The sequence below is a fragment of the Centroberyx gerrardi genome, chromosome 20 (assembly GCF_048128805.1).
Source record: "Centroberyx gerrardi isolate f3 chromosome 20, fCenGer3.hap1.cur.20231027, whole genome shotgun sequence".
Taxonomy (NCBI): domain Eukaryota; kingdom Metazoa; phylum Chordata; class Actinopteri; order Beryciformes; family Berycidae; genus Centroberyx; species Centroberyx gerrardi.
Window position 1 is genome coordinate 18,961,556 of NC_136016.1, and position 27,981 is coordinate 18,989,536.

The following is a 27,981-nucleotide window of genomic DNA, read 5'->3' on the forward strand; positions in this document are numbered from 1 at the left end:
CCTTTCTTAAGTCCTTCTCTGGGCCGGTCAAGGCAATTTCTTCCTAAAATTCAATCAGTCCAGAAGGCAGAGGCTCCAACTTTTTCTCCCTCTTCAGTTGCCACGACGACAGCGAGTACCACAACAGCGCCTGGAAAACTATTTGAGGGAGAGAGGAGAAGTCCCTCTCTGCTCCCCATGTTCAGATCATTAGGGAGTGTGTCAGCCGGGCCAGCCCAGTGGAAAACTTTACTCAATTTACATAGCCTGCACTCGTGGGCTGGAGACACACACACACACACACACACACACACACACACACACACATTTGACAAGCACCGCCCTCAGTTATGACTCTGCCATGCGCTAGAGAAACTTTAACTAGGTAAAGCATTCACACTTTAACAGAAAAACGTATGTAGTCCGCTTGACATATTTCATAAGAAAGATCTGGTGTCGTATGCTTTGTTTTCTCAGTGTAGACAAGACTTTGATCGCTATAATTAGTGAAGCCTTGGAAACATTCTCAGTGGTTTTGTCTAGATTGGTCCCATATGTGATTCTGGCTTTATTTGGAAGTAAACACTAACCCATCGTCTTTGAATCGGTCTGGAGCAACACAGCAACTCTTTGCATTACAACATCACTGTCGCGCTTTCCCATTACATAATATTAGAATAATTCATACCTATGTTAATCGCAATTTAACAACAAGAGCCATGATGCTGAAGTCTCCCACCGTTTCCCTTAAGGACTGAGGAAACTGCAATATAGAGTTTGGCAAGTAACCTCCACATATCATATTTCCAAGACCCTCTCAGGCAGATTTTTTCCCTTTCCTCCGTCAAGACAGAGTGCCATGCAACTCCCACAGAGAGAAAACAAACAGCGATTCATCCCTCCATTGTTGCCCAACCAGGATCACTCGTCCTACACAAGCCATGCAAGTCCCAGCATGGCGAGCGAGCTGGGTGTGGAGGAGAGAGAGACAAGCAGCTGTTGTATTAGCAACAGCTCAAATACTGGGTTACTGTGCTTATATCTGACTTATCATTTCCTTGTATATTACTGTGTCAACGTCGATAACAATGTGTATCATAATCAGTGGGTGGCGGCCTTTGGCATGTGCTAATGGTTATTTTGCAGCAAGGTACTGCACTTTACAAAGAGACTTGTCTTAACAGCAGCTTGTGTTGGACTGCCTGTGCTGTAGATGCATCACTCTTGAAATAAATCAAGACATGACAGATCCATGCAAATGAAAAATGCTCTTTTAGGATTGCTGATTGCTGGTTTACTGTAACACACACATGCTCACACGTGCACACACACACACACACACACACAGAGACAAACAGACACACACATCTCAGCTACATTCTCCTCTGATTGAAGATAACGCAGCCCTAAATCCGGTCTCCGTTTGGACAAGAAAAAGTTTGCACTGTGATTCAGTGAGGTGGGGCAGACAGCCTCTCTCTTTCGTCACTGCAATCCCTCTGTTGCGCAGCGTAAAGACAAAGCTAACAGGGAGCCGGGGTTTGTGCATGGGGCCACACTTACTTATCTTTCCCAAGAGTTTCATAGTCTTTCACAATCACGTCTATGTAGGAGGAAGAGTCCAGCGCCGTGCCCTTCAAGTCAAACTCGAGCACCTGGAAGGCGATGGGATGGGAGAGACACAGACCGTCAGTTATGGAAACTAATTATAATGTTGCCAAGAAAGAGATATTTCATCCAGCCAATGAGATGAGAGTCTTTAATTAAATGTAACCTGTGTGAGTGAGACGAATAGTGATTTGCCAACTCAAGCATGTACAACACAGCATATCACATATCTGTGTAAGCACTCTCCTTTGTGTGTGTGTGTGTGTGTGTGTGTGTGTGTGTGTAAACAAGAGAAGGTTTACCTCATTCCATACAGGATTCAGCTCACTGTCAATTGATTTTGTCTTCTTCTTCTCATCTGAAAGTGAAGTTGATTTTGGTGAAAATTCATTGGAAAGCGTTTTCAGTTTCTCATTGGCTCACTGAGTTGCCATTTAACTTCAGAAAAAAAACATAAGAAGACTCCCACTTCCTCTTCACAATGAAACAACTCAGGTGTTTGATTTCTAGCAAGGTGGGATAAAGCCTACATCATACTAAGTAGTATCAAACTGTTGTACATTATATGGGGATAGGCTTTTTAGGAGAAAAAATAATAAATTAATGCTTTTTTATATTTGTGGCTGTTTGCCTCACCAAACTGGAGGTTACAGCTTACTCATCTCTTTATTTACCACTACACCAATGGTTATTGAATTCATGTTTTTATCTAAACTGGCACATTTCTGCATGATGGTAAATGGGATCTTGGTGTCAGCGGGCTGCAGTTCCTGCCTTTGCAACATAAAGGAAAAGAGCAAAGGAAAACAGCCACACCTGAAGCTGAGGAGACTCTGGCATAAAGTTACAGCTGAGAGCAACTAGGGCTGATTGCCAGCATCATCAAACCTGCTCATTCAGGAGGAAATACCATGCTGACAGGACAGCGTGTCTCTTCTCACAGTTATGTCATTTCATTTGAGCTACTTATCCCTCAAATTCCTAAAGTCTCTTTGCATTTCCATTATACTTACTCCTTTCTTTTCTTTTAGCCTGTATTCCTGCTTATTTCTACTTCCGTACAGAAGCCTACAGATCCCACCCAGGTCCCTACCTTGCTTGCCTCCAGCTGTCCTTTGCATTTGGAAATGTGTTTAGAAGGAGGCAATTATGATAATTATTATTCTCATTTTCTGAAAGTGATGCCTAAAGTGTACAGCCTTGAGATGGACTATACTGACTAAAACATGGATAGCCTAACATTCCTGAAAGCTGTGTGGACTATGTAGGATAATGGTTATCTTACCAGTTAATGCAATAGGCAAGAGATGAAAAAGAACCACAGCAACCCCATAACAGTTTTTTGAATGATACTATAAATACCACAGCAAAACTACAAATCCCTTATTAAAGTGACACCACGAGATAAAAAAAATACCATCAAGTACAATAAGGTCACTATAAACTCACTTTTGAAGACACAGACACACTTTGAGTCACTTTAGGAATATTATAAGTGAATTTTCCTTATAGGGAAGTTGGAGTTGAAGCTCTGAACTTCATGTCTTACCTTTAAAAATTACAGATGCAATCGGATCAGGACTTCCAACCCTCTTCTTAGGGAGGCCTGTAGCGGATTCTACTACAACCCGCAACATTGTAAAAAAAAACAAATCAGTGAAGTTTCAGAATGGAAGTGATAAGTCTAGACTAAACCTGGACCGTCGTGCTGTAGCATCCTCACCGCCCCATCACTGAAGCCAGCGGGGCAGAGCGAAGGAAATATATTCCCCAGTTCCCTGTGTGAGAATGAAGGGAAGTGAGGGCGGATCACGGGTGTGTAATTATCCCGACTGGCAGCGAGCTGCTGCTGCTGCTGCTGCCATCCTGTGAGAGGCTGACCCGAGCTGGACAAACACACACTCCAGCAGACAGGAGAGGAAACGAGTTCACAGCAAAATGCCTCTTTTAAAGTGAATAAATCAGATAGTGGGGGAAAAGAACTATAGCAAAGAGGATACCATACAAAGGATACCATAAAAATCTCAGCAAAACAATAAACTACCTAAAATGTCCTCTAGGAATGCTATAGGAATAGTGATACTATTCGAGATAAATATACCACAAAGTAGCCTATAATAAGGTCACTATAAACCCGTTCCTATAACTATCTATTGTGGTGATTTTTCGTGAGGGAAGACTTAATCTAGAGAAAAAAAACTACCAACATGCCTTTCTAGTAAGCAGTTAGTAGTAAGTTTCAGGTTGTCCACTGATTTTTACATTTAATCAAACTCTCAACATGTCCTGTATTTTAATTATAGCCAAGACAATCCACCCGAGTTCCCAAATCTAAAATAAACCACTCATTGGGTTTCAGTTTACCGTTTCGCCACACGGGTCAAATGTCTTGCTTTGGCTCCATCTAGTGGCTCTTTAGAGCAACAACATGTCGCATCGCCCTGATGGGACCGTTCACGTTAAATGTACTGAGGACTGCAAAGCTCATTGGATTAAAGCGTCCACTAAATGGCATAATGGCACAGCTAAAGCGAAAGAAAAAATATATATATATATGGAGGAAATGTATGCCAATATTACAAAAATGGCCACAATCAATTCATTTACATACCTGGTACAGAAATAAATTTGACATATATTTAGATATGCCTTATATCATCCAAGAGTGTATTCTGAAATATGAGTTTATCCTCAGATATATTATTTATTAATATATTGACATTACACCGATATTTATATTGTCTGCATGATGCAATCTTGCTGTCTTTGAGGATACTTGCTGCTGTCTTTGTTTTCCTTTATATTGCTTTATAGTTCTCAATCCTTGTCTTTAGCACCCAGAGTCCTGCTGGTTTTCTCTGTAGCATCTAATCAGGGACTGAATTACACCTGGGACACCTAACCAGCTGGTAGGACAGAAAAAGCACAGGAATAGAGCAGTACTCTGGTATCAGGACTGAAGATCACTGATTTATATACTTCTCAATCTGTCTACATTGCTTTGCATTATATTGTATTTTCAAAGACTATTTCATCCCCTCATCTTCCCCTGGGACAGCAGCTGAAAACTAGCCAGATGGCCAACACTGGCACATTTACAGTAATGCTGGTTAGTTTGAATTGTCTCAGCAAAGCATATTTTAAAATATATTATTATCCACTTTGGTACACCAGTTCTTAAGGTGCTGGAAGTGTCCCACAGCGATCCATGCTGAGTCGACAAGGTGAGTTCTTCCCGGGGGGAGGGGTCCTTAAGGCCACACGTGAAGGTCAGAAACCAAAGCACACACACCAAAAGGTGACGTGAGGTAACACAAGCATGCAGGTGACTAGGAATGGGACTGCCTGTACCGGTCCCAACAGAGCTGACACCCCCACCACCACCAGCCCCCACCACCTCCACCACCACCAGCCCCCACCTCCAGCTCCTGACTCGGCCCAGTCTGCAGCCACAGAAACACACACAGACACACACACGCACACACACAAACACACTATTTAACAACAAATACACAGGGTTAAAAATACAGTGCCAATACAATTTTAGCCAATCAGACAATTTAGATTTAGCTCAAAATGAAAGAAAGTGGTGAATCATCTCCCATCAAATACATCTTGAAATCATGTTTTAACACAGAAATATGCCCAAAAAAAAGCAAGATGTCTTTTTTTGTACAGCTTTTTATGTAAATCTGTATGGGACATTGAGTTTTCTTAGACACAAAATGTGCTGGCACAGACCAGTTTGTTAACTGTTAACACACACACACACACACACTCACACACACACACACACACACACTCCGTGGGGTAGTTACTCATAAACAGATAAAGTAGCTTGGGTTCTGCAGGATAATTGCTTTGGGTCAGTGGTTCAGTGTCTCTTGGCCATTACTGGCCATTGCATCATAGCCAAAGAGCCACCTGCAGCCAACTGTACAGTTCACTGGTGTGATTAGGTCTAATATTAGATATGGCTCTATAAGGTGCAAGGAATTGCCCAGTAGACCATGTTTCACTGGGACTGGGTTACCTCCAATAAACATACTGGGAGGCCACTCTGGATAGCTCACACTCGTCATCGAAGCGGTGTGTGAAACTAACGTGGGTTGCCTGGCAATCATTAAGCTACATTAGATAGGAAGGTCTGAATTAAAGGGTGAAAGAATATGACAAAGCTGCATCACTTTGTTGTTGTTATTCTTTTTGACCTGAGATTATCTATTTGCACAGGGGAAATAAGGGCTAATTCTTCAAGGACTGCTGCATGGTCATTATCAGTTAGGTGTAACAGCCGAAATGTCCATGTGTGAAACTTAATGATCTAACTCTCCCGGGCTCGGACTAACTTAGCCACTTTAAATGATTAACCCACAGAGGATTCGTCTGCTGGGCTTGTGGCTCCGTGACCCCCCGGCAGACTTGCAACTATTGTGGAAACTCCCGTCTCTCCACGGTCCTCTCATCAGTGACGTGCTGACTTTCTTCTCTCGGTGTGGTCAAACACTTGTGACGGATGGCTTATTGATCTGTGGACCTGGACATTCCTTCCCCCGTCTGGAGACAAGGAGCTTTGTTTGAGCAAATTGGGTTTGTCTGAAAAGAGAGAGAGGAGGGGATGGAAACAAAAGCCCTGGATGCTTGGACTCAGAGGATGGCGAGGATCTCAGATTGGTCTCTAAGATTTTGAGAGGAGCTTGTGGTTGCGGCATCTTCCCTTCTCAGCCGTATTTGGACCTGAAGATGTAACACAGATAAACCTAGTATAACACACTGGATAGTTTGCTCTAATTAAACAGTGAACAGATCTGGAGCAGGCAGCCAAACTAAGTATCTGAACTATGTTTTCTATTTGGAAGAATTTGACCAGAGATTCAGACAGTTAGGTTCAGTTTAACAGTATGGCTGCTTTAAGAAACAGAAGAACTAATCCATGGACTGTTTATAAAAAAGAGATCCCCCACAGCAGGACTTGGTGAGTTTCTTTTAGCTTGTTTCTATCTTATTGATCCTTATAAAGTTAATTAATCCACATTGACAGTGTATCACCTGTTGCTGTTTCATACAAAAGCCTATTTTTCAGTGTTTAACCTACTACTGTGTTTGTTCCTCAATTTGCAAAACCGTCATAAATGCAGACAACAGTATGTATCCCTCATACAATTACTGTCTCAATTCTCCATTTGTAATTGATAGTGGATACCATAGGTGAATGCAACCATGCACTAAACATGGAGGTCACCATCACCACTGGACACCAGTCCATGGTCCCACATGGTGATCACCTTAATTTCCAATTTCCTCAATTTCTCAATTATAAATCTGCAATCCTCTTGAAAAAGATGTGTTGGCTTCAATCTTCATTCACACAGCTTGGTTCATTAGTTGAAGCTGAGTGTATGAGACTGTATTATTATATTATGTAGTAGTAGTAGTAATAGTAGTAGTATTTTAAACTGCCAAATCCTAAAGAGAACCATATGCTGTTGCTATAGGGCCAACCTCACCTTATGATCTTTAGTAAGATCAATAACATTAAAACAAGTTATAGGTCAAGTTTGACTTCCACACACTTATTTTGACTCAGCTTCACTTTGACATAAGACCCTGACCTAAATGTTTCCATCCTCCCCATACAGCTTCACCACACACTCTTTGTTCTTTTTTCAGCAAACTAACACACTTTTTATTACTTTATCATTTTGTGGCCCCATTGGCAGAATGTATGAATGATTAGCTAGGGGTGGGTGGCTGTGAGAAATGTCCCGTCCGATGTAAAAGACCGCTCATGCACGGCCTGATGGACCTGGAAGAGCGCTCACAATGCCCAGACATGTGACGCATTGTTCCAGTCTGCAGTTTCCCTGAGCAACAGGGCCACACAAGAGCTGCTGGTGGTCCTCCTCTGCTAAAGTGGGGGCACTGAGGCCACTTCTCATCTTTTAAACACAACCCACAAACCTAATTTCTACCACCCCTCCCTCCCCCATCTCACACACACACTCATTAAATCCCCCATATCAATCACATGGGTTCCCAACTGCTTTTTAACCCCTTGTTCCCTGACTTTAGCCGACTTAAATTTCCCCTTAAGCAGCTTCAAAGTTAGAAAAAAGAAACTGTACGACAACATCACATCCATATTCTGTATGTGCTCGTTCCAACGCTTTCTTGAAGCTCTAGCTGCTTATATTGAATGATATTAAAATACAAGACGCCATGTTTTTATGGCTGCACCATTACATCAAATGGAAAAAAAATTAGATGTTTGTGGATCATTTTCTACACATTTCTCTGTAATTCAGCATGACACATTTGGTGTCTTTGGAAAACTTGTTATCTTGACTAGAATTTAAAATAAAGTTCTGTGGGTTTGAACTAAGCTTGGCCGTGCAACCTGCGTTTGTAATGATGGACCCAGTGGCGGGGGCGGTAGGGAAGAAGAGTTAAGGAATTGTGTTTTCATTTTGTCCTGTGTTTCAGCTTCATATGCATTATGTAACCCCACATCTAGTGTGTGCGTTGTTACTAGATGTTAAACTTCTCTCTCTTTATGTACTGTAAGTGTGTTGACCCACTGCCGCCACTGGGGAGTGCTGCATTCATTCTGCAGCGAGCCTTTCACCAGAAGCTAGAGAATGGATAGACCTAGAACTCTTTACAAGATGCAAATGATGTATACAGGACCTTCCTCCAAACTTAAAGGAATACACCAAGTTTTTTTGGGAGATTGGTCTACGTATTCATTAAGTGATGAGAGCATAGACACCAAAGTCATCCATGTGTCCCTGGTCATTCACTCCAGTGCTCCATGCTAACACTTTAGCATACAGTGTGTTGAGTGATAGTAGGTGACTAGCATCCAAATAAGAAATATCTAGCATCCAAAGTAAGAAGACTGACAATTAAGTAATAAAAGTTTCAAGTCGTGTTTATTATATTGCCTGTAGATTTAGAATTTTAAAAATGAACTATCATTAACTAGCTATATTTCTTGTAGCCAGATTTATTTTTGGAACTATTTCATGTGATCAATCATGTATTCATCCGCCGCAAAGTGATTTTTAGTGGTGCACAGTTTCCCAACACCTTCACTTCCTATGATAGTCCCTGATTGTTCAAAACATTATTTTTATTTCCTGTAAATTTCACCAATCTACACCAAACTTTCAGACATGGCCACATATCATTTAAGATTACTTAACATTTAGCTTTAGAGCTACTAAGTTCATATTTTCTCACTTTTGAGCTAACGCTAGTCGCCTAGTCACTAAACATAGTGTCACTGCAAATCTAGTTGCAAGTCTGCTGGGGATCACTTAACGAGTAAGTTGACCAACGGGCCAGTCTCCCAAAAACTTAACGTATTATTTTAACTGATCATTGCTCTGGTCCTCTCTGCAGCGATCCAGCCTGTGGAGTCAGTCCTGCAGAGAAACTTAGCCTGGAGCACCTGCAGCTCCTGAGAGACGCATTTACCTGTCACACCCCGTCGGACAGGGCGTCCCGTCCAAGAGCTGCTGGACTACAGACAGGAGAAAACAGACAGAATGGATGGAGTGGAAGGAACAGAGGAGCAAGTGGAGAACATGGGATGAATTTTGAGGAGTTCCGGGAGGCTCTGAGCTCTGTGATCGGGCCAGATGTTGAAGCCACATGGGTGGAGAGGTTCTTCAGCGAGGTGAAGAGAAATATAGAGATGTGTTTGTGAAAGCAGTGATAAAGATATCAATATATATCACAATATGGCTCACGTATGCAAAATCACATGTTAAATAATCAAATTAATATTGATCCCATTGAATCGAATGGTAATGTTAGGTGTGATGTCAAACAAAACTGAAATTTTCAAATAATATTCCTACCATACCTCTTTTTCTCAGGGTTTTTAAGTAAAATTTGCTTATCATCAATTCAGATAGCAGAATTATGCGTCACGATATCCCAAAATCACCACATCATCACAATATGATTCCACTGAAAGACGATAAACGATAATATTGAATTATCGCCCAGCCCTACTGAGTATCCTATCAGTCGAGTCCTTGTGTGAACCCACCGTGCCGGTAAAGTAAATACAGATGATGATCCCCGGCTACCGTGACTCATACCACCTCTTCGTAACCAGGTAGATATCGACTGTGTGGGCCGGGTGGACTGGCAGCGGCTGTGCTCCTACCTGTTTCTGGAGTTCACAGAGAGAGACCGCGCCTCCAACCCCAGAGCCGCTCTGCTGGACACCGAGCCGCAGATCAGACACTGCTCTCACAACAAGGTGGGGAGCTCATATCTCAGACGCCACCCGTCTGATTTTGGTGAAATGTGGAGGAATGAAGCATCTTTGCACCGTGTTTCAGCGTTTAAAAAATGACACTGATTGGCCTGATGAGGTCAAAATTTATCATACATTTCTAACTTTAAAATCCTTAACTCCCACACTGTAAGTCCAATTGACACAAAACCTGCTATAAATACCCAGCAATCCTCACAAATATGTTTTTTGGCCTAATGAGGGCAGTATAATTAAAGGTCAAAATTTCAAGGCTGTCAAGGCTATAACTGCTACACCACTGGTCTGATTTTGGGATGATGCATCTTGTTACCGATTGGCCAAAGGTGCTTGCATCATTTGTGTGAGACGACATGTTTACTTGTTCTTACCTCACACTCTCGTCTTTCTGCTCTCTGTTTTGTCCAACCGTCCTTTCTTTCCTTTCCTTTTCTATTTCTTTTTCTAAAATTAGTACTTTAATTCCTCCAATGTCTTTTGTATTGATTGTTCTTGTATTCATTGCTCTGCAGCGGGAGCCAACGGTGCGTGTGGTCGCTGTTCCCCATCCTCCCCCACTCCGCTATATTAGTGTCAGCAAGGGGGGGCAGCTCACTGTCTGGAACAGCGGCCTACACATCCTCAAGACGCTCGGGGTGAGTGAGCTGATGCTACTTGTACATGCACTCAGAAGTATGCACAACACACACACAACACACACACACTTTTTACATTTAATCCTCAGCTTGCCGGGGATCCTGCAGAGGAATGGGCTAACAAGAGGAGATTCAGAGGCTGGACCACTGATGCCGTCTACATGGGAAACGTCCACAAGGTTGCCATAGCAACCGACTGCAGGGACATCCACTTTGTCAATGTGTCCACAGCCAGTATCTTTGAGGATGTCCACCTGTTTGGTAGGCTTGGATACTACGAGTATACCTTTATATTGTTTACAGTCCCCATGAAATGAACTCCCATTTCTTTTACCTCCCGGAAAATGTTGACCTCATGCTGCACTAGTAGGTGTAAATATTAATTTCTAATCAATAAAACCATCAGATTTTTGAACAATCCCGCCCTTCCGCACTCCTCCCATCAAATAAAACTAATTCCATTGGTTTAGACTGTTGAATGATCCCTCACTGCATTATGTCCCGCCCCAACACCCTGTTTCAACATGGCTCACTAACTGAAAATAAGTTACTTTACCGAAATGGCATCTTCAAACTTTTAATTTTCTCTGTGAATTTTTTCCTCATCTTCCCTCCAAGGGTTTCGTAATGTCCCAACTGCTCTTTGTTACTGGCACGATGTCCAGGTAAGCCTATTATTATTATTCCTTCATCCGACTGAATTCATTTTGAAAGCAGTGAGTTCATCAGTTTCATCGCTGTATTTGTCCCTCCAAGTCTCCAGAGCAGCCCTCTCTGCTGCTGTGGGGAGACGACAGGGGAGGAGTCCACCTCATGCGGTTTCTGAACCCCTCTAAGGGCCTGTTTGAGAATCCCTTCAGGAAAGACAAAGGCCCGCAGAGGATCTATTTCCCCGTAGGTCTGACCTGTGTAATAACATGCACCTGTTGATTATATGTTGCACTTGTATCTCACAAATCACATCTCAACTCACACGGTGTACTGATATCCACTCTTCACAACAGGACCTTGGTGAACACAGCCTCCTGGTCTCTTACCGTCACATCCCCAACATCCACCAGGAGCCAATCAACAGAGTGATGTTGGAGTCCCACACTGACCTCATCATGACATCATCAGAAAGCAACGCCACCTCTGTGGTCATCATGGACGTGTCGCTCAAGCAGGAGCCTTACATTTGGAAGATTGAGCAGGTAATTCACTTCACTGTGTTGGTTTTTACCTAATCTGATGTTATATTGTACTATGTGTTGTGGTATTGTATTTTTCGTAGTCAGTACTAGTTTATTATGTTGCTTATTCAGGTGAGATGAGACTTGGATAATGATGATGTAATTGTTAAGACCCCGAATTTCAGAAACACATATGCCCACTAAGGTCTGGAGTCAAGCCTTTGGTGTTTTTAGTCCCTCCATAGCCTCAAAATGAAGGATATGTATTTATTATTTGTTATTATATATTTTTAAGTATGTATTTTCCTTTGTTGATTTTAGCTACATTATATAGACCTTTATTCCCATAAAAACAATAGTATGCAAAAGAAAATCTGTAAAAAGAGACTGTAAAAAGGGTGAAGAGTAGTGATGTCATTCTGACTGAGCCATGACAGCAACGCCAGAATAAAGAGCAAAAAAGTCTTTTTTGATTGGACCGAGACAGCAACACCCAGAATGTGTTTAGAGGTTGTTTTGACGGAGAAGATGGCGGTCAGACGGACATGTGCGGGTCACAGTCCTCTGGTCTGGGTGACAGTGACCCAGCAGACTGGGTCAAGGTCGACTCTCACTCCATTAGACTCTGCCTGCTCTTGTGGTAGATCTCACAAAAATGGTCCGACGGCAGTGAATGTCCTCACATGGTAAATGTTACATTACATAATTTACTAATTGAATTACCCCGAGTTAAAGATTTTATCTGCAAGACCAGATATCAGATGTGAGCCAAGTTTATTATTTTAAAAGGTTCACTCCCACCCACCATGCACTGGTAGACACAGTGTCACTGGCTGTGGAGAAAAGGGGTAATGCTGTTGTACAAAACAATATTAAACTGGGTGGTGATGTTTCCTATTAGTCACAATGGCTTTTTTTCGAAAGAGTACACTGATTTTATGCTCCAATAAACTGTCTGGCCAATTTAACAATGAAACTGCCCTCGACAATTTCCCAGTGCAAACTAATGAGACTGGCTAACTTGATTTGTATTATTAGAAGGGGTCATGCTACACTTTCCGAAGCGCACAGAACTATGAAACACCAAGTTATGAAAAGGTCCTTTCTGTCTCACAAAGCATCGCATTCTCCCGTGACTCCTGCATGCCAGCTTTGTCTCATTTTATCCCACTCTCTCCCCCTTCCCTCCCTTCTTGTCTGCTTCACAGGGAGCCAGATGTTTTGACTACTGCAGGCCTCTGCAGGTGGTGGTGACAGGAGGCTTCGACCGCACAGTCAGGCTGTGGACTCGATTTGTGACCTCCAGGCCTGTAGCTACTCTGCCGGGTCACCGCACCACTGTATTGGATGTTGCTATCTACCAACCCTTCGGACAGATCTTCAGCTACTCCAAAGATGCTGTGAGTCTTTCAAACGAAGCTGAAAAGGAGGGGAACTGGCCTGACAATGGATCTGTGTGGAGCTATCTAATTTTAAATTGTGCTTTTATCATTTTGACAACGAACCAAAACATTTTGAGTCTGTTCAGAGCTAGATGTCAACCAAGAGATTATTTTTATTACTATGGTGTGATGCACAGTGCCATGGCCATCAAGAGGCAAATTCAGGCCAATCAGACAGGGTTGAGACACTTCACTCCTCTTTACCTGTTACACCTTTGTCACGGTGTAAAGAATTTGGGAGAATCGTTTTCTACAAATCATGTCTGTTCTTTATTGAGCAGTATCTAGTTAAAAAATGAAGAAAAAGTTATATTATTGTGAAAATTCTAGTCAAAAAGGAAGGAGAAGTTGTATTATTGTTAAAATTCTAGTTAAAAAAAGGAGTAAAAGTTGTAATATTGTGAACATTTCACTTAAACGATACTCCTCACACTTACAACTTTTCACACAACTCCCACAATCCTCTTCTTGTATTCTGAAAGAAGTACCCATCATTGCCACAGTTGTGCCATGGAACTGCAGAGAACCTGTAATTGCTTGTATAATACTTTGTTATAATGGTGTGAGGTTTGCTCTTCCATCAGGAGCTGAGGGTGTGGGACATCTCCACCCATCACTGTCTGAGGAGCGTCCACCTGCAGTTCCCCTGCCTGCAGCCGGGGCGCATCCCAGAGCACGGCAGCTTCCCCCTCCTGTTGTTGAGCCCTCTTCTTCCCGGACAGACACAGCCTCACCTGCTGGTGGGCTGCAAAGATTACCTGGCGCTGCTGAATCTGGCCGAAAGCAAAGTGAAAAATGAGAGCGGTGCGGCCCTCTCCTGCGCTCTGTACAACCCCACCCTGAGGCAGGTGGTGACGGGACACGCTGACTCCTCCGTGTCCATGTGGGACGTGGAGACAGGGAGGAGGCGGCTTACTGTCTCCAATGCTCATGGAGAAGAAGAGCTCACCTGCATGGCGTTAGACTCCTCCCACAGAAGGCTGATCACCGGGGCTCGCAACGGCACCGTCAAGGTGTGGAACCTACTGAACGGCCTCAACCTGCACAAGCTGGAGCCCGTCACCCACTCTGAAGTCACAGGGGTCGTCTGTCTCCATGGCAACCAGCTCCTGGCCGTGGGGTGGAGCCGGCGGATAGCTCAGTATGACATCACAGGTGCCAAGGTAAAATCAAAGATACTTTATTACAGTAAAGTCCCCATGAAATGAACTCCCATCACTTTTACTTACTGGAAAACAGAGTATCTTTCATGGTGACCTCATGCTGCACTATTAGGTGTAAATATACATTTCTAACCAATGAAACCATCAGATTTTTGAACAGTCCCGCCCCTCCGCACCCCTCCCATCACATAAAACTGCCTTCCTCTCCTGACTCGTATTCCATTGGTTTAGACTTTTGAATGATCCCTCACTGCATTATGTCCCGCCCCTCACTGCATTATGTATTTTCATTTCCCGCAGCAGCGACAGCAGTTGGTTTGGAATAAATAGAAGAAGAAATGGGTAGACGCCACATAGTCCCGGTGACACCGTTTGATTGACAGGTGATCTCTGGGAAGTGCAGAGCAGAAACACCACAGGCCCATGGCCGCTTAGCACCAAAGATGGCGCCAAAATGAATAAAAAAATTTAAAAAAACTAGGAATTTGAGGATTACCACTTTATTATGTAAAGATGTTGAACTCTGTAGTGAAAAAAACTGGTCCTACATCCAGAGTCTCAAACCTCACACATTCACTTTTCCACACAAGCTCTTCCCCAGATGTTGAATGTGGGCAGATGAGTCTGTCCCACACACACGGTTGTCACCATAGCGACTAATCTGGTGCAGACTTCAAACACAGTGTTTTTCTTAAAAACTGTCACAAAAACATAATTCTAGCTTAGAATGCTGACAACACTTTAGGCTTATGGAGAATTAGTCTCAAATTAGTCTCAGATGTTGTGAACAAAATATTACCTGCAGTATTGGCCAATATCTTTCAACTTTTCTCATTATATCCAATAGATTGAGAGCTGAATCTGTGAGTGAGATATCTTGCCTCTTCCTCTCTCTGGTAAAAGGTTCTTTTAGATTATAGATAGATAAACTCATGTCCACCCACATATTTATACACACTGACACATACTGTAGGTCTCAAGAATTGAGGAAAAAGTATTTGCCAATATAAACACATGAACTGCAATGTGAGACAAAAGTCTGGGTTTGCAGACGTGCACATGTTCACGCCTCAAACTCTAGTGTTACCTTTCACCTCAACCTTTAAACACCATCTGCTCTGTGGTGAGACTCATTCCTAGAAGACTACAGTAGCAACTTTCAGTATTTATGCTCGTCCAGCGAATTCTGAACCCTTTTTTCCAGTTATAATGTTTCTTGTTGCAAGGTCTCCCAGTGTCGGCAGAGCCAGGTGGGGTTTTGAGAAAACATCTTCGGTCCGCATAAATATGGGAGGAATGGTTTTTGGAGTAAACGATATCAGTGAATGACGTAAAATGTGAAAAGATGGATTTACTCGTGCGACTGGTGAGATCAAAGAAGTAGGAGCCATGCAAGATGTCTCACTCCCTCCTGAAGTCCATCAAGCTGTTTTATTATCACTTTGTATCTGACTTGACATCTGAAAAACAACAATTTTAACTGAATTTCACTTTGACTTACAGATAAAATAGACATTTCTTGAAATAAACAACCTTCATATTACCCATACAGTTCTTCAAAGACTTATTTTGAAATTTAGTTCTAAATCCCTAAAACCTGATGGCAAAAGAGTGCTGATTCAACAACAATAGAAGCTGTCCTTGAGCATTTAGTATCTGCTGTATGTAACAATCCAAACTGTTTGGACAAAACCCACTGCTTGGACAAACGAACAACCGTATTGAACAGAATGCAGTACATTATCAATAAGTGTGAACTGTCTACTCTATGTGATATTTACGGATTTGGTTCCCCTTCAGGCATTTATCCTGCATCTATTCTGCGTTAAAGCTGTCTGGATACCAACAATGAAGTTGAACTTGCCTGAAAAAGAAACACAGTGAAACACGTCGCCGCATATAAATGTCTGTATACTCGCTGTGGCTTTGTATTGTTGGATTATTTAAACTCAGCGCCAGTGGGGGGCGTATGAAGATTAAAGAGGTAACCTTAAACTAGGAAAACTGGAAATAGCGGTGACAAAAACAGGAACAACAACAACAGCTGCGGTGAAAGTGACAAAAAGTGACAAAGGCTGCTGAGGGAATATGAGGCTTTATAAACCCTGTTTGGTCATTCATAAAAGGTGCAGATCTCCTGTAACAAGCTCAGCAAGCCGAGCCTCCAAACGATTCATTTTGAAGAGTTGACCATGAGATGTTAGCACAGAGATGTAAGCAAAGGCAATGAACTAGAAAAGGAAACAGAGATGCTGTCCCACAAGGCAACACAACCCATTGCGTGACATTTTAGACCAATTACAGACAGTCACACAGTGTGCTGTGCAAAGAATTCAGTTAGTTTTGGGACTTTTGTTAGTACAAACCTGCCAAAATTCATGAAATTCAACCTTTAATGTTAATGAGTATAATCAAATAAGTATACTGCGATATAAAACTCTAGTTAGCCAACTAGTTACCAGGCCTTCCGTGTAGCTTCGAAAGGCTGGTAGGAGGGCAAAACTTGATTTTTAAAAACAGTTTCTCTTGGGGATGGAGCCAAAGTGCAGCAGTAGCTAAGAAAGCATTCAATAAAAAGTAAGACTTTCACGATGGCTTCATCTGTGTGTGTATATATATATATAGGATGTGTATGTGAGGGCGGACATGTCGTGGAAGTCCGGCGGTGTCCACAGCTCAGACATCCTGGCGGTGTGTCAGTGTCCGGCCCTGGGGGTCGTTGCCACGGCGAGCCACGATGGAGAGGTCATCATCTGGAGGCTGGAGACACAAGGACCGCTGCTCCGCCTACAGAGAGACACACAGCCAGGGTGAGAGGATGCAGCTGCGGGGGTGTGTGTGTGTGTGTGTGTGTGTGTGTGTGTGTTTTTTCTTGCTGAAACTGAACGATGTGAAGCCCTCTAGTTTCTGAGGTATCATTACTGTATTATCGTCTCTATATAAACTCATTTTTAAGTGCTTAAATACTGAGTTCAGTGATCTTGAGTCACAATAAAATGGAAGAGAGGACGATTGTTTCCCTCCTTTGGTCATTCATTCATTCATTCATCACAGATAGAGACCAGATTTGCGGAAATTTGGGGGCATGATGTATCTCGCTACCATGTTCCGACAAATTACACTGATTGGCCAAAGGGGGGCGCTGTAGTGTTCATTTGTTCGTCCATGTGTCATGTGCAGTTTCCAGAAAACCACTGATTAGAGTTAGAGAGGAATGACGCATCTCACCATTGCATTTTGGAAGTTTTCATAAATTTCAACATTTTGGTGACATATTTGTTCCTGATTGGCCGTGAGGGGGACTGCATCATTTGTGGCGGGACGACATGTTTACTGTTTTTTGCTTTGTGTTTTTTTCCCTGCTCGTGTGCGTCCAGTGCGGCGCCCCCTGTGGACAGCCTGCTGTTCCTGCAGCACAGAGCTGCGAACAGGCAGCTGAGGAACCGAGCTGTCCTGGTCTCATCGCAGGCTGGCTGCCTCTGCTTCTGGAGCATCACTGGGCACACACACACTTATGGTGAGAGGGACTGGGAGAGAGAGTGACAGGAGAGATGGATGGATGGAGGGATGGATGGATGGAGTATCTTGGAAAAATGGGATGAAAAAGACACTTAAAACTAAAATACCACGCTTAACACCTTAAAATGGACCTCTTACAGTACGAGGGATCTTAGTTGTACAAAATACGGTTCTAACCAAGTGACGACCAGCTGTCGTTTCTCATTATCCCTCCGCAGGATGGATTTATGAACAGCTAGAGCTCTGACAGTTAGGTTGAACTGTCGACTTGGCCTTACGCCTGTACCATTCCTGGCAGCCCACAGCTATGTCTCTTTCCAGATCCCATCTGTGTTTAGTGGTGAGGGATTCATGCACTGCGGCCACTGCATATATATGTGTGTGTGAGAGGAAGAGAGAGAGAGAGAGAGAGAGCAAGTGTGCATTTGTGTGTGTATATGTCTGTATATGTGTACATGCATTTTTCTAGCTGAGAGGAATGTGAGAGTGTGACATAACAGCAAGACATAACAGAATCCATTAAAGGGCAGCAATTTCTCTCAAAATTGCATTAAAGCCTTTTCAAAACAATTCAATCGGGTTTTCTTGCTATTGCTACAACTTCTGAATGTAAATAGATTGGCTTGCATGCAGTATTTGAGTAAAAACAGTTTCACTACCTCTGGACCTCTTCTAGTATTGCTAACAAAAACCTACAGGAGGCTCATGTCAACTAAATTTTGCAACATACAAGTCTCTAGCTGGTTTCCATGTGTTAGGATGTGTGCATCGATACAATTCTGTTTCCTCTTTCTTATCCCAGGCCAGTTCTATGCCCCAGATCAGCCAGGTGAGCGTGTGCTGGACCTGAGCTCAGACCAGTCTAATAACTCCATCCTGGTCTCAGGAGACACAACAGGCCGGCTTCAGATCTGGGATATCTCAGACTACGCACTGGGCAGCACACAGGAGGTGAGAAGGTGCGTGTGTGTGTGTGCGTTTGTGCGTACGAAGGAAGAAAGTGTGTGTATCCTCATTTATTCTGAGCATTCTCTTTCTATACAGCCAGTGTGCGAGCGGCCTCCTCTCCTGCGGTGCTGGGAGGCCCATAAGGGGGCGCTGGTAAGTGTGGAAGTCCTAGATTTGGCTGACAGACTCTTCCTCCTCACTGCCTCAGCTGACGGCTCTGCTGGACTGTGGACGGAGGACGGGCATCGAGTCGGTTCCTTTGGACAGGACGAGCGGTGGAGCATCACCGACCCGGCTACTTACCAGCGGTGAGGCTCATGAGACGGTTTCTGCTAAACCGGCATAGCTCAAGGATTCGAGAAATAACACAAACTGCGTGTAATTTGTGTTTATTCTGACTCCGATTGCATCTATGTGGTGGTCCAACAACATTGTTTCAGAGCTTACCATCGACCCCAATGATGGATGCATCTGTTCTCCACACTGCAAAAAATCAAAAAAGTAATTTTGTCAATTATTGAGTCCTAAAATTGTAATTTTCTTAAAATAAGTGAAAAAAATCTGCCAATGGGTTTAGGTAACTTCACTTGTTTCCAATGCAAATCAACTTGTTTCAAGAATTTTGCAGAATCCAGTGTTATTTTCTTGATAGTAGTGCAGTGATCTGCCTTTTCTGACTTATTCAAGATACTCATTTCTAGGAAATTCCTAAAACAAGTGAAACTACTTTGGAAACAAATGGAGTTATCTCACCTCATTGGTAGAATTTTTTTCTTGGTTTAACAAAAATAAGATTTAAAGGCTGAATATGAGACTAAATGACTTGTTAAGATGGACGTTTTCTGCAGTGCAAGCATTGTTTTTCCCTGACGTTTATTCCTGTAGTCCTTCAGGTAAAAGTTGTAGAGAACTGGAAAACTGGCTGTAATCAACTTCTCATGGTACTGTGAGGCACATCAGATAAAATAGTCCTCCAAATTTAGATGATGAGGTGCATAAACATGGCAGCCTTTCTGGAAATATGACTTTCGGTTCTCCCTGCACATTCTATTGTGTACTTAGCATTTAAAGGCTGCCAAGAACAGATACAGCTGCATTGTGGGACAGGTACAAAAAAGTAATGATGTCAAAACAGTAAGCCTCAAATTTGATGCACCTGGTCCATTGCAGAAAATGTAGGCAACTCCAGAAGAAACTCCCTCAACTTGTTGGACGACTGCTGCTTCTAAAATGGCATCAGAAACTCCCCTCGCTGTTTTCACAGAGGCTTGAGTCTTTTATAGAAACCTTAGCATGGTTATAGATCATAAACTCTGGCTTGGCCCGGGCTGTCGCTGTGGGCTTGACTGTATTTCTGTTACACATTGGGTAAATTGAAGCGTAAAGGAAAGAGCTGCCTGAAGTGATTGAGTTTGAGAGGGAGAGAAAAGTGGAGAGTGAAAAGTGAGAGTCAGCACATGCTCAGACGCATAAATGCAGGTTTATGCATATGAGGCTCAACGAGGAGCAGAAAGGCAAAATCATTATATAGTTCCCTAAACTTTTTATGAAGGCTTAACTGTTGTCAAGACATGCTGTTGATGGGTTATTGTGGCTCTAAATTAAGCTGTGCCACATGGATGATTGTTTTGAAATGCAAATTATTGGTTATAGAGAGTGATTGAGTGTGTGTACGTCTGATTCTGTGTGTGTGTTTTGAGAAAGAGAGTGAGAGTGGATAAAAAAGTCAATTATACTGATGGTTTGTATCCTTGTGTGTTAACTGGATGTGGATGTGGTAAATTCATCTGACAAAACCCCTCAACAAACACACACACACACATGCACACACTCACAAACACACAAACACATATACACACACAGGCACACATACACATACGCACATACACATACAAACAGAGGCACTCATGCACTTGCACACACAGACACAGACATGCACATGCCCATACACACACACACACACACACACATACATAGACACACAAGCACACACACACGTGCAAAAAAGGGCTGCATGACATGGGGAAATCATTTTGCTATCATTTCAGTTAATATTGTGATTGCAGTTTGGATTGTAATATGATAAACATTTGAGTTAACATCTCTTGTTTCCTTTTACTAGGCTAAAATCACAGATTTGCTGTTCTACTATATAGACCAGTGAATTAATATAGTAGTATCATAACAACTAAAACCAATTAGGCAATTTTTAAAAGTTTATTTAGTGTAACTGGCTGGAGCATTCACTGTAAAATAGACATCACATGTCTATTTTACAGTGAATGCCTCTACCAAATACAATATTTATAATTGTGGACCCCAGGAAGCCTAGCAGTCCACGAGGCAGGTAATGGGGATCCTCATAAAAAATAAAGTTATGAGTAATTACGAGTTATAAAGCACGTTTGAAAACAAAATTGCCTGCGCTGTTTAACAAGGCATTATCGAGTGCTGAATCTGAGCTTGGGTTGCAGTTTTACTGGTTTCTTGGGACTTGGCTGCTATGTGTTCTTCAGACTGTTCTCCGTGGCGTTGTTTGAGCTGTTGGAACAAGTTGGCTGTGTTGGCTCAGGTTGCCACTACAACTGTCCAACATTTTTTGCTCAGTACCTGAGTTTGTAATACATCTGCTCTCCAGAATACTGCCTGGTGTTTAAGTCTTATTCAGGACCAAACCTCTTTCACTGTAACTTTTTTTACCATCAACCCCCTCCTCACTGTCATTCATTTTGTCCAGTTGGTTTCTTCTCTCCTCACAGTCCATCTGTCACTGCCTCTCTGGCCTCTGATTGGTTAACAAATGATAAGGAGCCCTCTAATTGGCTAACAAGTGCATGTGCCTTGTCCATTTACAGTGCAGAGTGGAATTCTGTGTGTTTCTTTTTAGAGTGTAAAAGTGAATATTTATTTTAAAAAACTGCACCCTCGTGCGGTTTAAAATATTGCACATGTTCAAATTGCAATTGCTATTTTAAATTGATTATTCATGCAGCCCTAAAACACACACACACACTCACACACACACACACACACATAGGCATTCCAGAAGCAAGGAGCACACAGAGTACCCATGTGTGAGCCAGCTACACCACAGAGATGGAGAACAGTTATACAATTCTGTACTAAATCATATCTAACACAACAAACATCCTCACAGATAGGCAGCTGTGGGACAAAATATCGTCCAAAGACCCAACGTCCGTCTATTTTTTTGGGTCCGTGACATGAAAAAGTTTGGGAAACCCTTATCTAAAGTAAATAGCTTTGTGTTTGCGCAAATGAATCCCTTTAGCAAAGAGCAATATCTTTCGGCCCTGGCGCCCTAGGGAGAAACAGAGCGACCTGACAGAAGACATGGAGGAGGAGGAGGAGGAGAGGACTGACGCTGACCGGTCGGGACCCAGCGGGGTCAAAGGTCACGCATCCGACCCCGCCTACAGGGGTCAAACTTCACAGGAGAAATGTCATTCTGAAGGTAACCATTCACTACAAACAGGTGCTTTCGAGGTGCTGAACTCTCTCTCTCTCTCTCTCTCTCTCACTCTCTTTTGCTCTCTCTCTCTCTCTCACTCACACACACACACACACACACACACTCATAAACGCCCTCTCCCTGACCTAAGCCTGCTCCAGTCACATTTGGCTGTGCACGGGGAATGTCCCTTCCAGTAATTACCACTCTCTTCAAAATTCTTCTGCGTGTGCATGCGTGTGTATGCAGGTGCACACATACGTCCGCGCATACGTGTGCGACCGTGTGCCGAGATGCAGCGGAAGATATTGGATTCACGAAAAAGGGGTTAAACCCACGGGTCAGGCCGGCTCTCCAAGCCAATAAAACCCGATACTCTGATTCAATCGCGGCCAACTTCACCACGTTATGAAGAGAAGAGTCGGAGCATTCTTCACATTCTAGTCCTCTGAAGTCTGGAGCTCGACTTGGGAACATTTGGGCAATGTTCTGCTCCAGAGACACAGGCCAGGATTTTTAAGTGCAGAAATGCCGAATGTTACGTGTGTGTGTATGTGTGTGTGTGTGAGTGTGTGCGTGTGTGTGTATCTGCAAGACATTTCCTGCACTTTCCTTTCACTGTCTGCCCATTACTCAGAACTTGCCAAAATAAGCGATTAGCTGTGCTTTCTCTGCAACCACACCCAAGCACACACACACACACGTACACGTACACACACACACACACACACACACACACAAAAGTTAACTCATAAAATTGTCTGCTGTCATCCACTGTATAGCTTCAGCACCACCACAAAGCCAGACTGAGTCTACCAGCACACTAGAGAGTGACCATGAGCCTCAGCAACCCACGGTAACTCACAAACACACACACAAACAAACTGATGAGTGCAAACACTGTGGTCTGTGGAACCACACACACACACACACACACACACACACACACATACACACACACCTACACAAACACATTTGTCCATCCGCTTCTCTGTCCATCTCACCTCCATGCCTTCTTCTTTCCCTCCCTTCATGCATGCATATCTCTCATATTCCATCCATCCATCCATCCATCCATCCATCCATCCCTCCATCTGTGTGTGTGTCAGAGTTTGTGTGAGGACTTCTGCAGTAAGGTGGCTTTGTGTCATGAGAGGAGACGTTTGTGTGGTGACGTCGACCTCAGCAAGCTGTTCCTTGCCGATGGAGTGTGTACTCCCCATCAGGCTCTGGTCCTGCAGGTGAGTCTTAACCACCAACCGCTGAATGTTCACTACAAACTTTTTGACCATAATGTCAGCACAGGTGAGTGCAGCAACAGAGTGTTTATTTACCCATTTAATCATTTTCATTCATTGCTACGCTTCTCTGTTTTATCGCTGTGCAAATGAGCTAATCAGAATTAAAAACTGAGATGGTCACAAGGGCGATTTTATGTCCTGTCCATGATGAGACGAGTAAGAAGAGTTCTGGTTAAATTGACAATATTTTTTTACCAGCGAATCAAACATTTAAATCTGTTTATGTGAAAATCCAACAACACAGATTTGCCCATTTTGTGTATGATACAAACTTTATCCACCTGTGAACTGCAAACATCTGTAAAACTGTCAGTGGTCAACATAGCACAAATTCTTCCTAGCCAATAGGAACTTGGTATTAGCACATTCAGGACGTTGTATGTTCAACCCTGCCGGTCCCGCCGGTGGGATCACCAGTACAAACTCATGTTGCGCGGCCAAGCTTTGTTCAAACCCACAGAACTCTATTTTAAATTCTAGTCAAGATCCCAAGGTTTCCAAAGATACCAAATACGTAATGCTAAATTACAGGGAAATGTGTATAAAATGATGCACAAGACATCTAGATGTTTTTCACTTGATGTAATGGTGCAGCCATAAAAAACATGCCGCCTTGGGTTTGAATATTTCACTCAGTATAAGCAGCTGTAGCTTCAATGAAGCGTTGGAACGAGCAGATGCAGAATATGTTTGTGACGTTGTTGTGCAGTATGGAAAAAAGCTACTTCAGGGGGAATTTTAAAGGGAGATCAGGGTGCAACGGATTAATCTTCAGAATGCTTTTGCTATTTCGTGCTGCAGTGACTCAGTTTCCCCTGAAGGATCAATAAAGTCCATCTCATCAACTCTCCACCCACAAGTACCTAGCGTTTAGCCTTTGGCCTCGGTGGTGCGCTCTACCTCATCTTTATGCATTATGTAAATCCTGTGTAGTGGAACCGTCTTGTGGTTGTGTAGGTTTGTGAACATCCAGTAGCGGGCTGGTATAATAACACTGGCCAGTAAACAGGACTATAAAAGGCACGATCGATGCTGGAGGAATGTGACAGCACCGTTCCACATCCTCGAGACCCGGCCGGCGCTGTGGCTGCAGCGTCCCACCGCCGGGCCGAAAAGTTGTCCAAAAAAGCGTGATGGATGGGAACGGATAATGAGAGACGGATGAGAGGAGGAGGAGAGGAATATTGCCTATTCTATTTCAGACACATCTGAGGGGAGAAAGAAAATCCTTATTTCTTTCATTTCTCTGGTGCATGCATGTCGTTCCCACTTCCTCTCTTTCTTTCTTTTTTTGTTCTTGATTGCTCAGGCTTTCTTTCTTGATCTCTCCCTCTGTCGATCTGTCATTTCTCTCTCTCTCTCTCTCTCTCTCTCTCTCTCACTCTCCCTTCTCTCAACCACGGTCTCTTTCTTTATGTCGTGTGTTTGTGACCACAATGTGCGTTTGTGGCCCAGACATGGAAGTAAGAGGCTTTACTGTAGCTGCCAATTCATCTGGAATGGCCGTGGAAGGGAGGACAGAAACAAACTTTATAAGACTGAGAAGAAGTTGGTGAGATGAATAGATGGAAAGGAGAGAGAGAGAGAGAGAGAGAGAGAGAGGCCTTCAGAGGAGGAATGTCAGAAATGCCTTGATGACGCTGCTCCGTCAGCTCGGCTTCATATTTGTGAGAAATGCTTTTCTGAGTGTGAAAGTCTGTTCTTCATTTTCCTCTTCGCTCTCTCTCTCTCCTTTCCTCACCTGTACCCCCTCACCAGGAGATGAACCTACCTGAGGATTTACCCACAAGCCCCTGGATTTGGTGTCAGAGTTTGACCGGCGGCTCCCCGCAGCTGTCAGTTAGCAAAAGGAAGAGTGAGTCACATGACCAGCCAGACAAAGATGGAGATACAGACATAAACACCTCTGCTTTTCCCTTGTCTTCTTCTTCCTTTATGAATTGGTCTCAACCTCCCTTTTAATGCTTACATTGCCCTTTATACTGTTGATTTTTTTTATTTACTCCATTGTAAAACACTTTGAAAATATGTAAATATAAGATTAATAAAGATCTAATTTTCATTCAACTTTCATGTCAACTTCTATATATTTTTTGGGAGTTTCAAGATGTATTAGGCTTGATTGCATTGAGCTGCTGCAGCAAGACATTACTACTGTTCACAATCTGAACGTCTGGGTGAAAATGTCCAGTCAATACTCTGCTGGCAGGCTTTCTCCTTCAATAGAGCTGATGATAAATCCCAGACTAGACTAACTCTTCTGACTGATTCTCATCATGCCTTGTCTGTTTTGCCCTCTTTTCTGCACTGCATTTAGTATTTTCTATTTCTATTTTCTATTGTCCTTATCTGTTTTTCTCATCCTATCTCTCATTTGCTCCTCACACATGCACCTCCAAACTCGGGTCACATTTCCACATTTCTTGGAGTTGTTCCACCTCTTGTTTTTACCATCTCTTGTTTTCTAATCATTTTCATCTGTGTTTGTTCCCTTTGTAACATGCAAAGCGCTTGACTTGACTTGACTTGACTTGAGTATCTCTCTGATTGCTTACTCCTCCTCGGCCTTGTTTCCAGGCTTTGGCTGACAAACTCCCTCCGCTTCTGGTAACGATAGAGGCTCAAATCAGATCTGATTATTGCAGTTCTTCTATCATCAGGTTGAAATGTCTCAATATGTGTGACCTGTGAGTCAACCAATCCCACCCAGCTCTGTCCGGAAGAAACGGAGGGCGTCGGTTAGCGGCCTGATGGCGATGACATTATCCCATATCTGAGCTACCTCACCCATTTGTCTCGGTACAAGCCGCGGTACCTATCACCACGGCTCTGCTGAATCACATAAATCGGTGACGCACGACCCGAGGCCCTGTTTTTGTCATCTTTTTTTTCCCTTATTCAATTTCGTAAATTGTTTGCATGTGTTTGTCCTCTCGTCCCTGAAAACTGGGTTATTTTAAGCGCAGTCCTGGATATTTTAGGGGGGGAGGAAGTGAGCACAGAGTTCATTCTCGAGAAGCAGAGCCCAGTTTGTTTCTCGGGGATAAATACAAACAGACACAGCTGGGGTGAGCATCGGAGCAAGTCAACTAGACTGCACTTAAGCCCCGGGGATCTGTAAGAAAACACAGCATTATTGAATTATACCAAATATGTGTGCTGTTACAACATCAGATATATCTTCTGTTTGACCATGGTGGTGACCAGCCATCATTAACACACCAGTGACCTGGCAAGAGGGTTCAATAAAGCCTTAATTCACTGAATGATTACATTTTCAACATGAAGGACTATACCTTACCTATGCTTTTTGTGCAATGAAATAGAAACAAAATGACATATTAGTACATCTCCTCTGTCACTTTTCCCTCAAGGTCTATATTTGGGACCTTTGGTTGTGGGCTTTTTTTTTCTGCCTTTAATATTGGTTTGAAAATAGCATTTTAAGGGACCACACTCACCCGACAGAAAATTGAAATGGAAAACTCATTCAGTTGTGAAAAATGTGGCCCCTGCCTGTCGAAAAGAGCTTATTTTCACATCAAGCATTTGGGTCATACGAACAACAATAGCTCCTCTTGTTTTCCTAGCTGCGGTTCTCTCAGAAACCGTACAGGGAGCGTTCACCCACTTCGCCTCTGTGTGTGTCTGTGTGTGTGTCTGTGTGTGTGTGTGTGTGTGTGAACAGAAGCACTTTTTCACCCTGGCTAAATAGCAGGTTAAAACTGCCTTTCACTAATTCCCGACATCAATCAGGAGGTCTCTCAGCCTGTTTTCTCTTCAGAGAGGCTAAAACACCCCGGAGAGCGACTCTCAGACCTCGGCGCGTAATTTTGCCAGAGTTCCACACACACACACCCAAACAGACGACAGATGTTCCAAAATACCACAGTAACAACAGCACAGATGCAGGCTGGGAAATGCCCTGCGAGATCCTCACTGCCTCTGTATAAAGCTGCTTTAAGGCTTTAGAGCAGACAGGACGACAAGCAGAGAGAGAGAGAGAGAGCAAAGAAAAGGTTACTTGTGAATGAGAGAAGGCTTTTTTTTTTTCTCTCTCTCTGCACGTTTCCTTATTTGACGCCGTAGATTCTATAGCTCTGCTTTCCTCTCTCTCCCTGTCTTTCCACAGCTCAGCCTGACAGGAAGAGTGAGGGATTTGTGCGCGTTTGTCTGCATGCATTGCAGCAGGAAGGAAGGTGCAGCTGGGAATTTTTTGCCCGCAGCGAAACGGGCTGTGGAGTGCTGTGGAGAAAAGTCAAGAAGAGGGGAGAAAAGAGAAGAGAGGGAGAGAGAGGAAAAGAGCTGAGCCTCGGGATGACAGAGGAGAGGGACAGAGGCGTGGAGGGGGAGAATACACTACGAGAGATAGAGGCGGGAATGAGCGGAGTGGAGACGGCAGGTGACACGAAGTGAGGAATGGGAGGAGGAGCCAAGAGGACTTGATCAGAG

At 43.3% G+C, this 27,981-nt stretch overlaps 2 protein-coding genes across 6 annotated transcripts in view; one reads left to right on the plus strand and one right to left on the minus strand.

Annotated features, from left to right (window-relative positions):
* The window catches only part of LOC139932847 (myoferlin-like), a 36,710-nt gene extending 33,339 nt beyond the window's left edge, over positions 1-3,371 (minus strand). For 4 of the 5 annotated variants that reach the window (XM_078290830.1, XM_078290829.1, XM_078290831.1 and 1 more), the window contains exons 1-3: positions 3,137-3,367; positions 1,890-1,945; positions 1,543-1,634 (exon numbers count right to left, since the gene is read on the minus strand). In XM_078290830.1, the coding sequence (XP_078146956.1) occupies positions 1,543-1,634; positions 1,890-1,945; positions 3,137-3,224 (236 nt within the window). In that variant the 5' untranslated portion in view covers positions 3,225-3,367. Of the gene's footprint in view, positions 1-1,542; positions 1,635-1,889; positions 1,946-3,136 lie in introns of all 5 variants that reach the window. The other variant, XM_078290832.1, reaches the window with a different exon arrangement.
* A 4-nt stretch (positions 3,372-3,375) lies between these two features.
* Positions 3,376-27,945, plus strand: LOC139932881 (cilia- and flagella-associated protein 337). The gene is made up of 19 exons (XM_078290941.1): positions 3,376-3,455; positions 8,992-9,268; positions 9,716-9,862; positions 10,390-10,512; positions 10,602-10,773; positions 11,131-11,177; positions 11,269-11,406; positions 11,517-11,705; positions 12,893-13,084; positions 13,711-14,289; positions 16,915-17,099; positions 17,667-17,806; positions 18,611-18,759; positions 18,853-19,064; positions 22,083-22,231; positions 23,011-23,084; positions 23,338-23,469; positions 25,288-25,384; positions 27,662-27,945. The coding sequence occupies exons 1-19, from the start codon at positions 3,376-3,378 to the stop codon at positions 27,943-27,945; spliced, it is 3,366 nt and encodes a 1,121-aa protein (XP_078147067.1).
* The last annotated feature ends 36 nt before the right edge of the window (positions 27,946-27,981 follow it).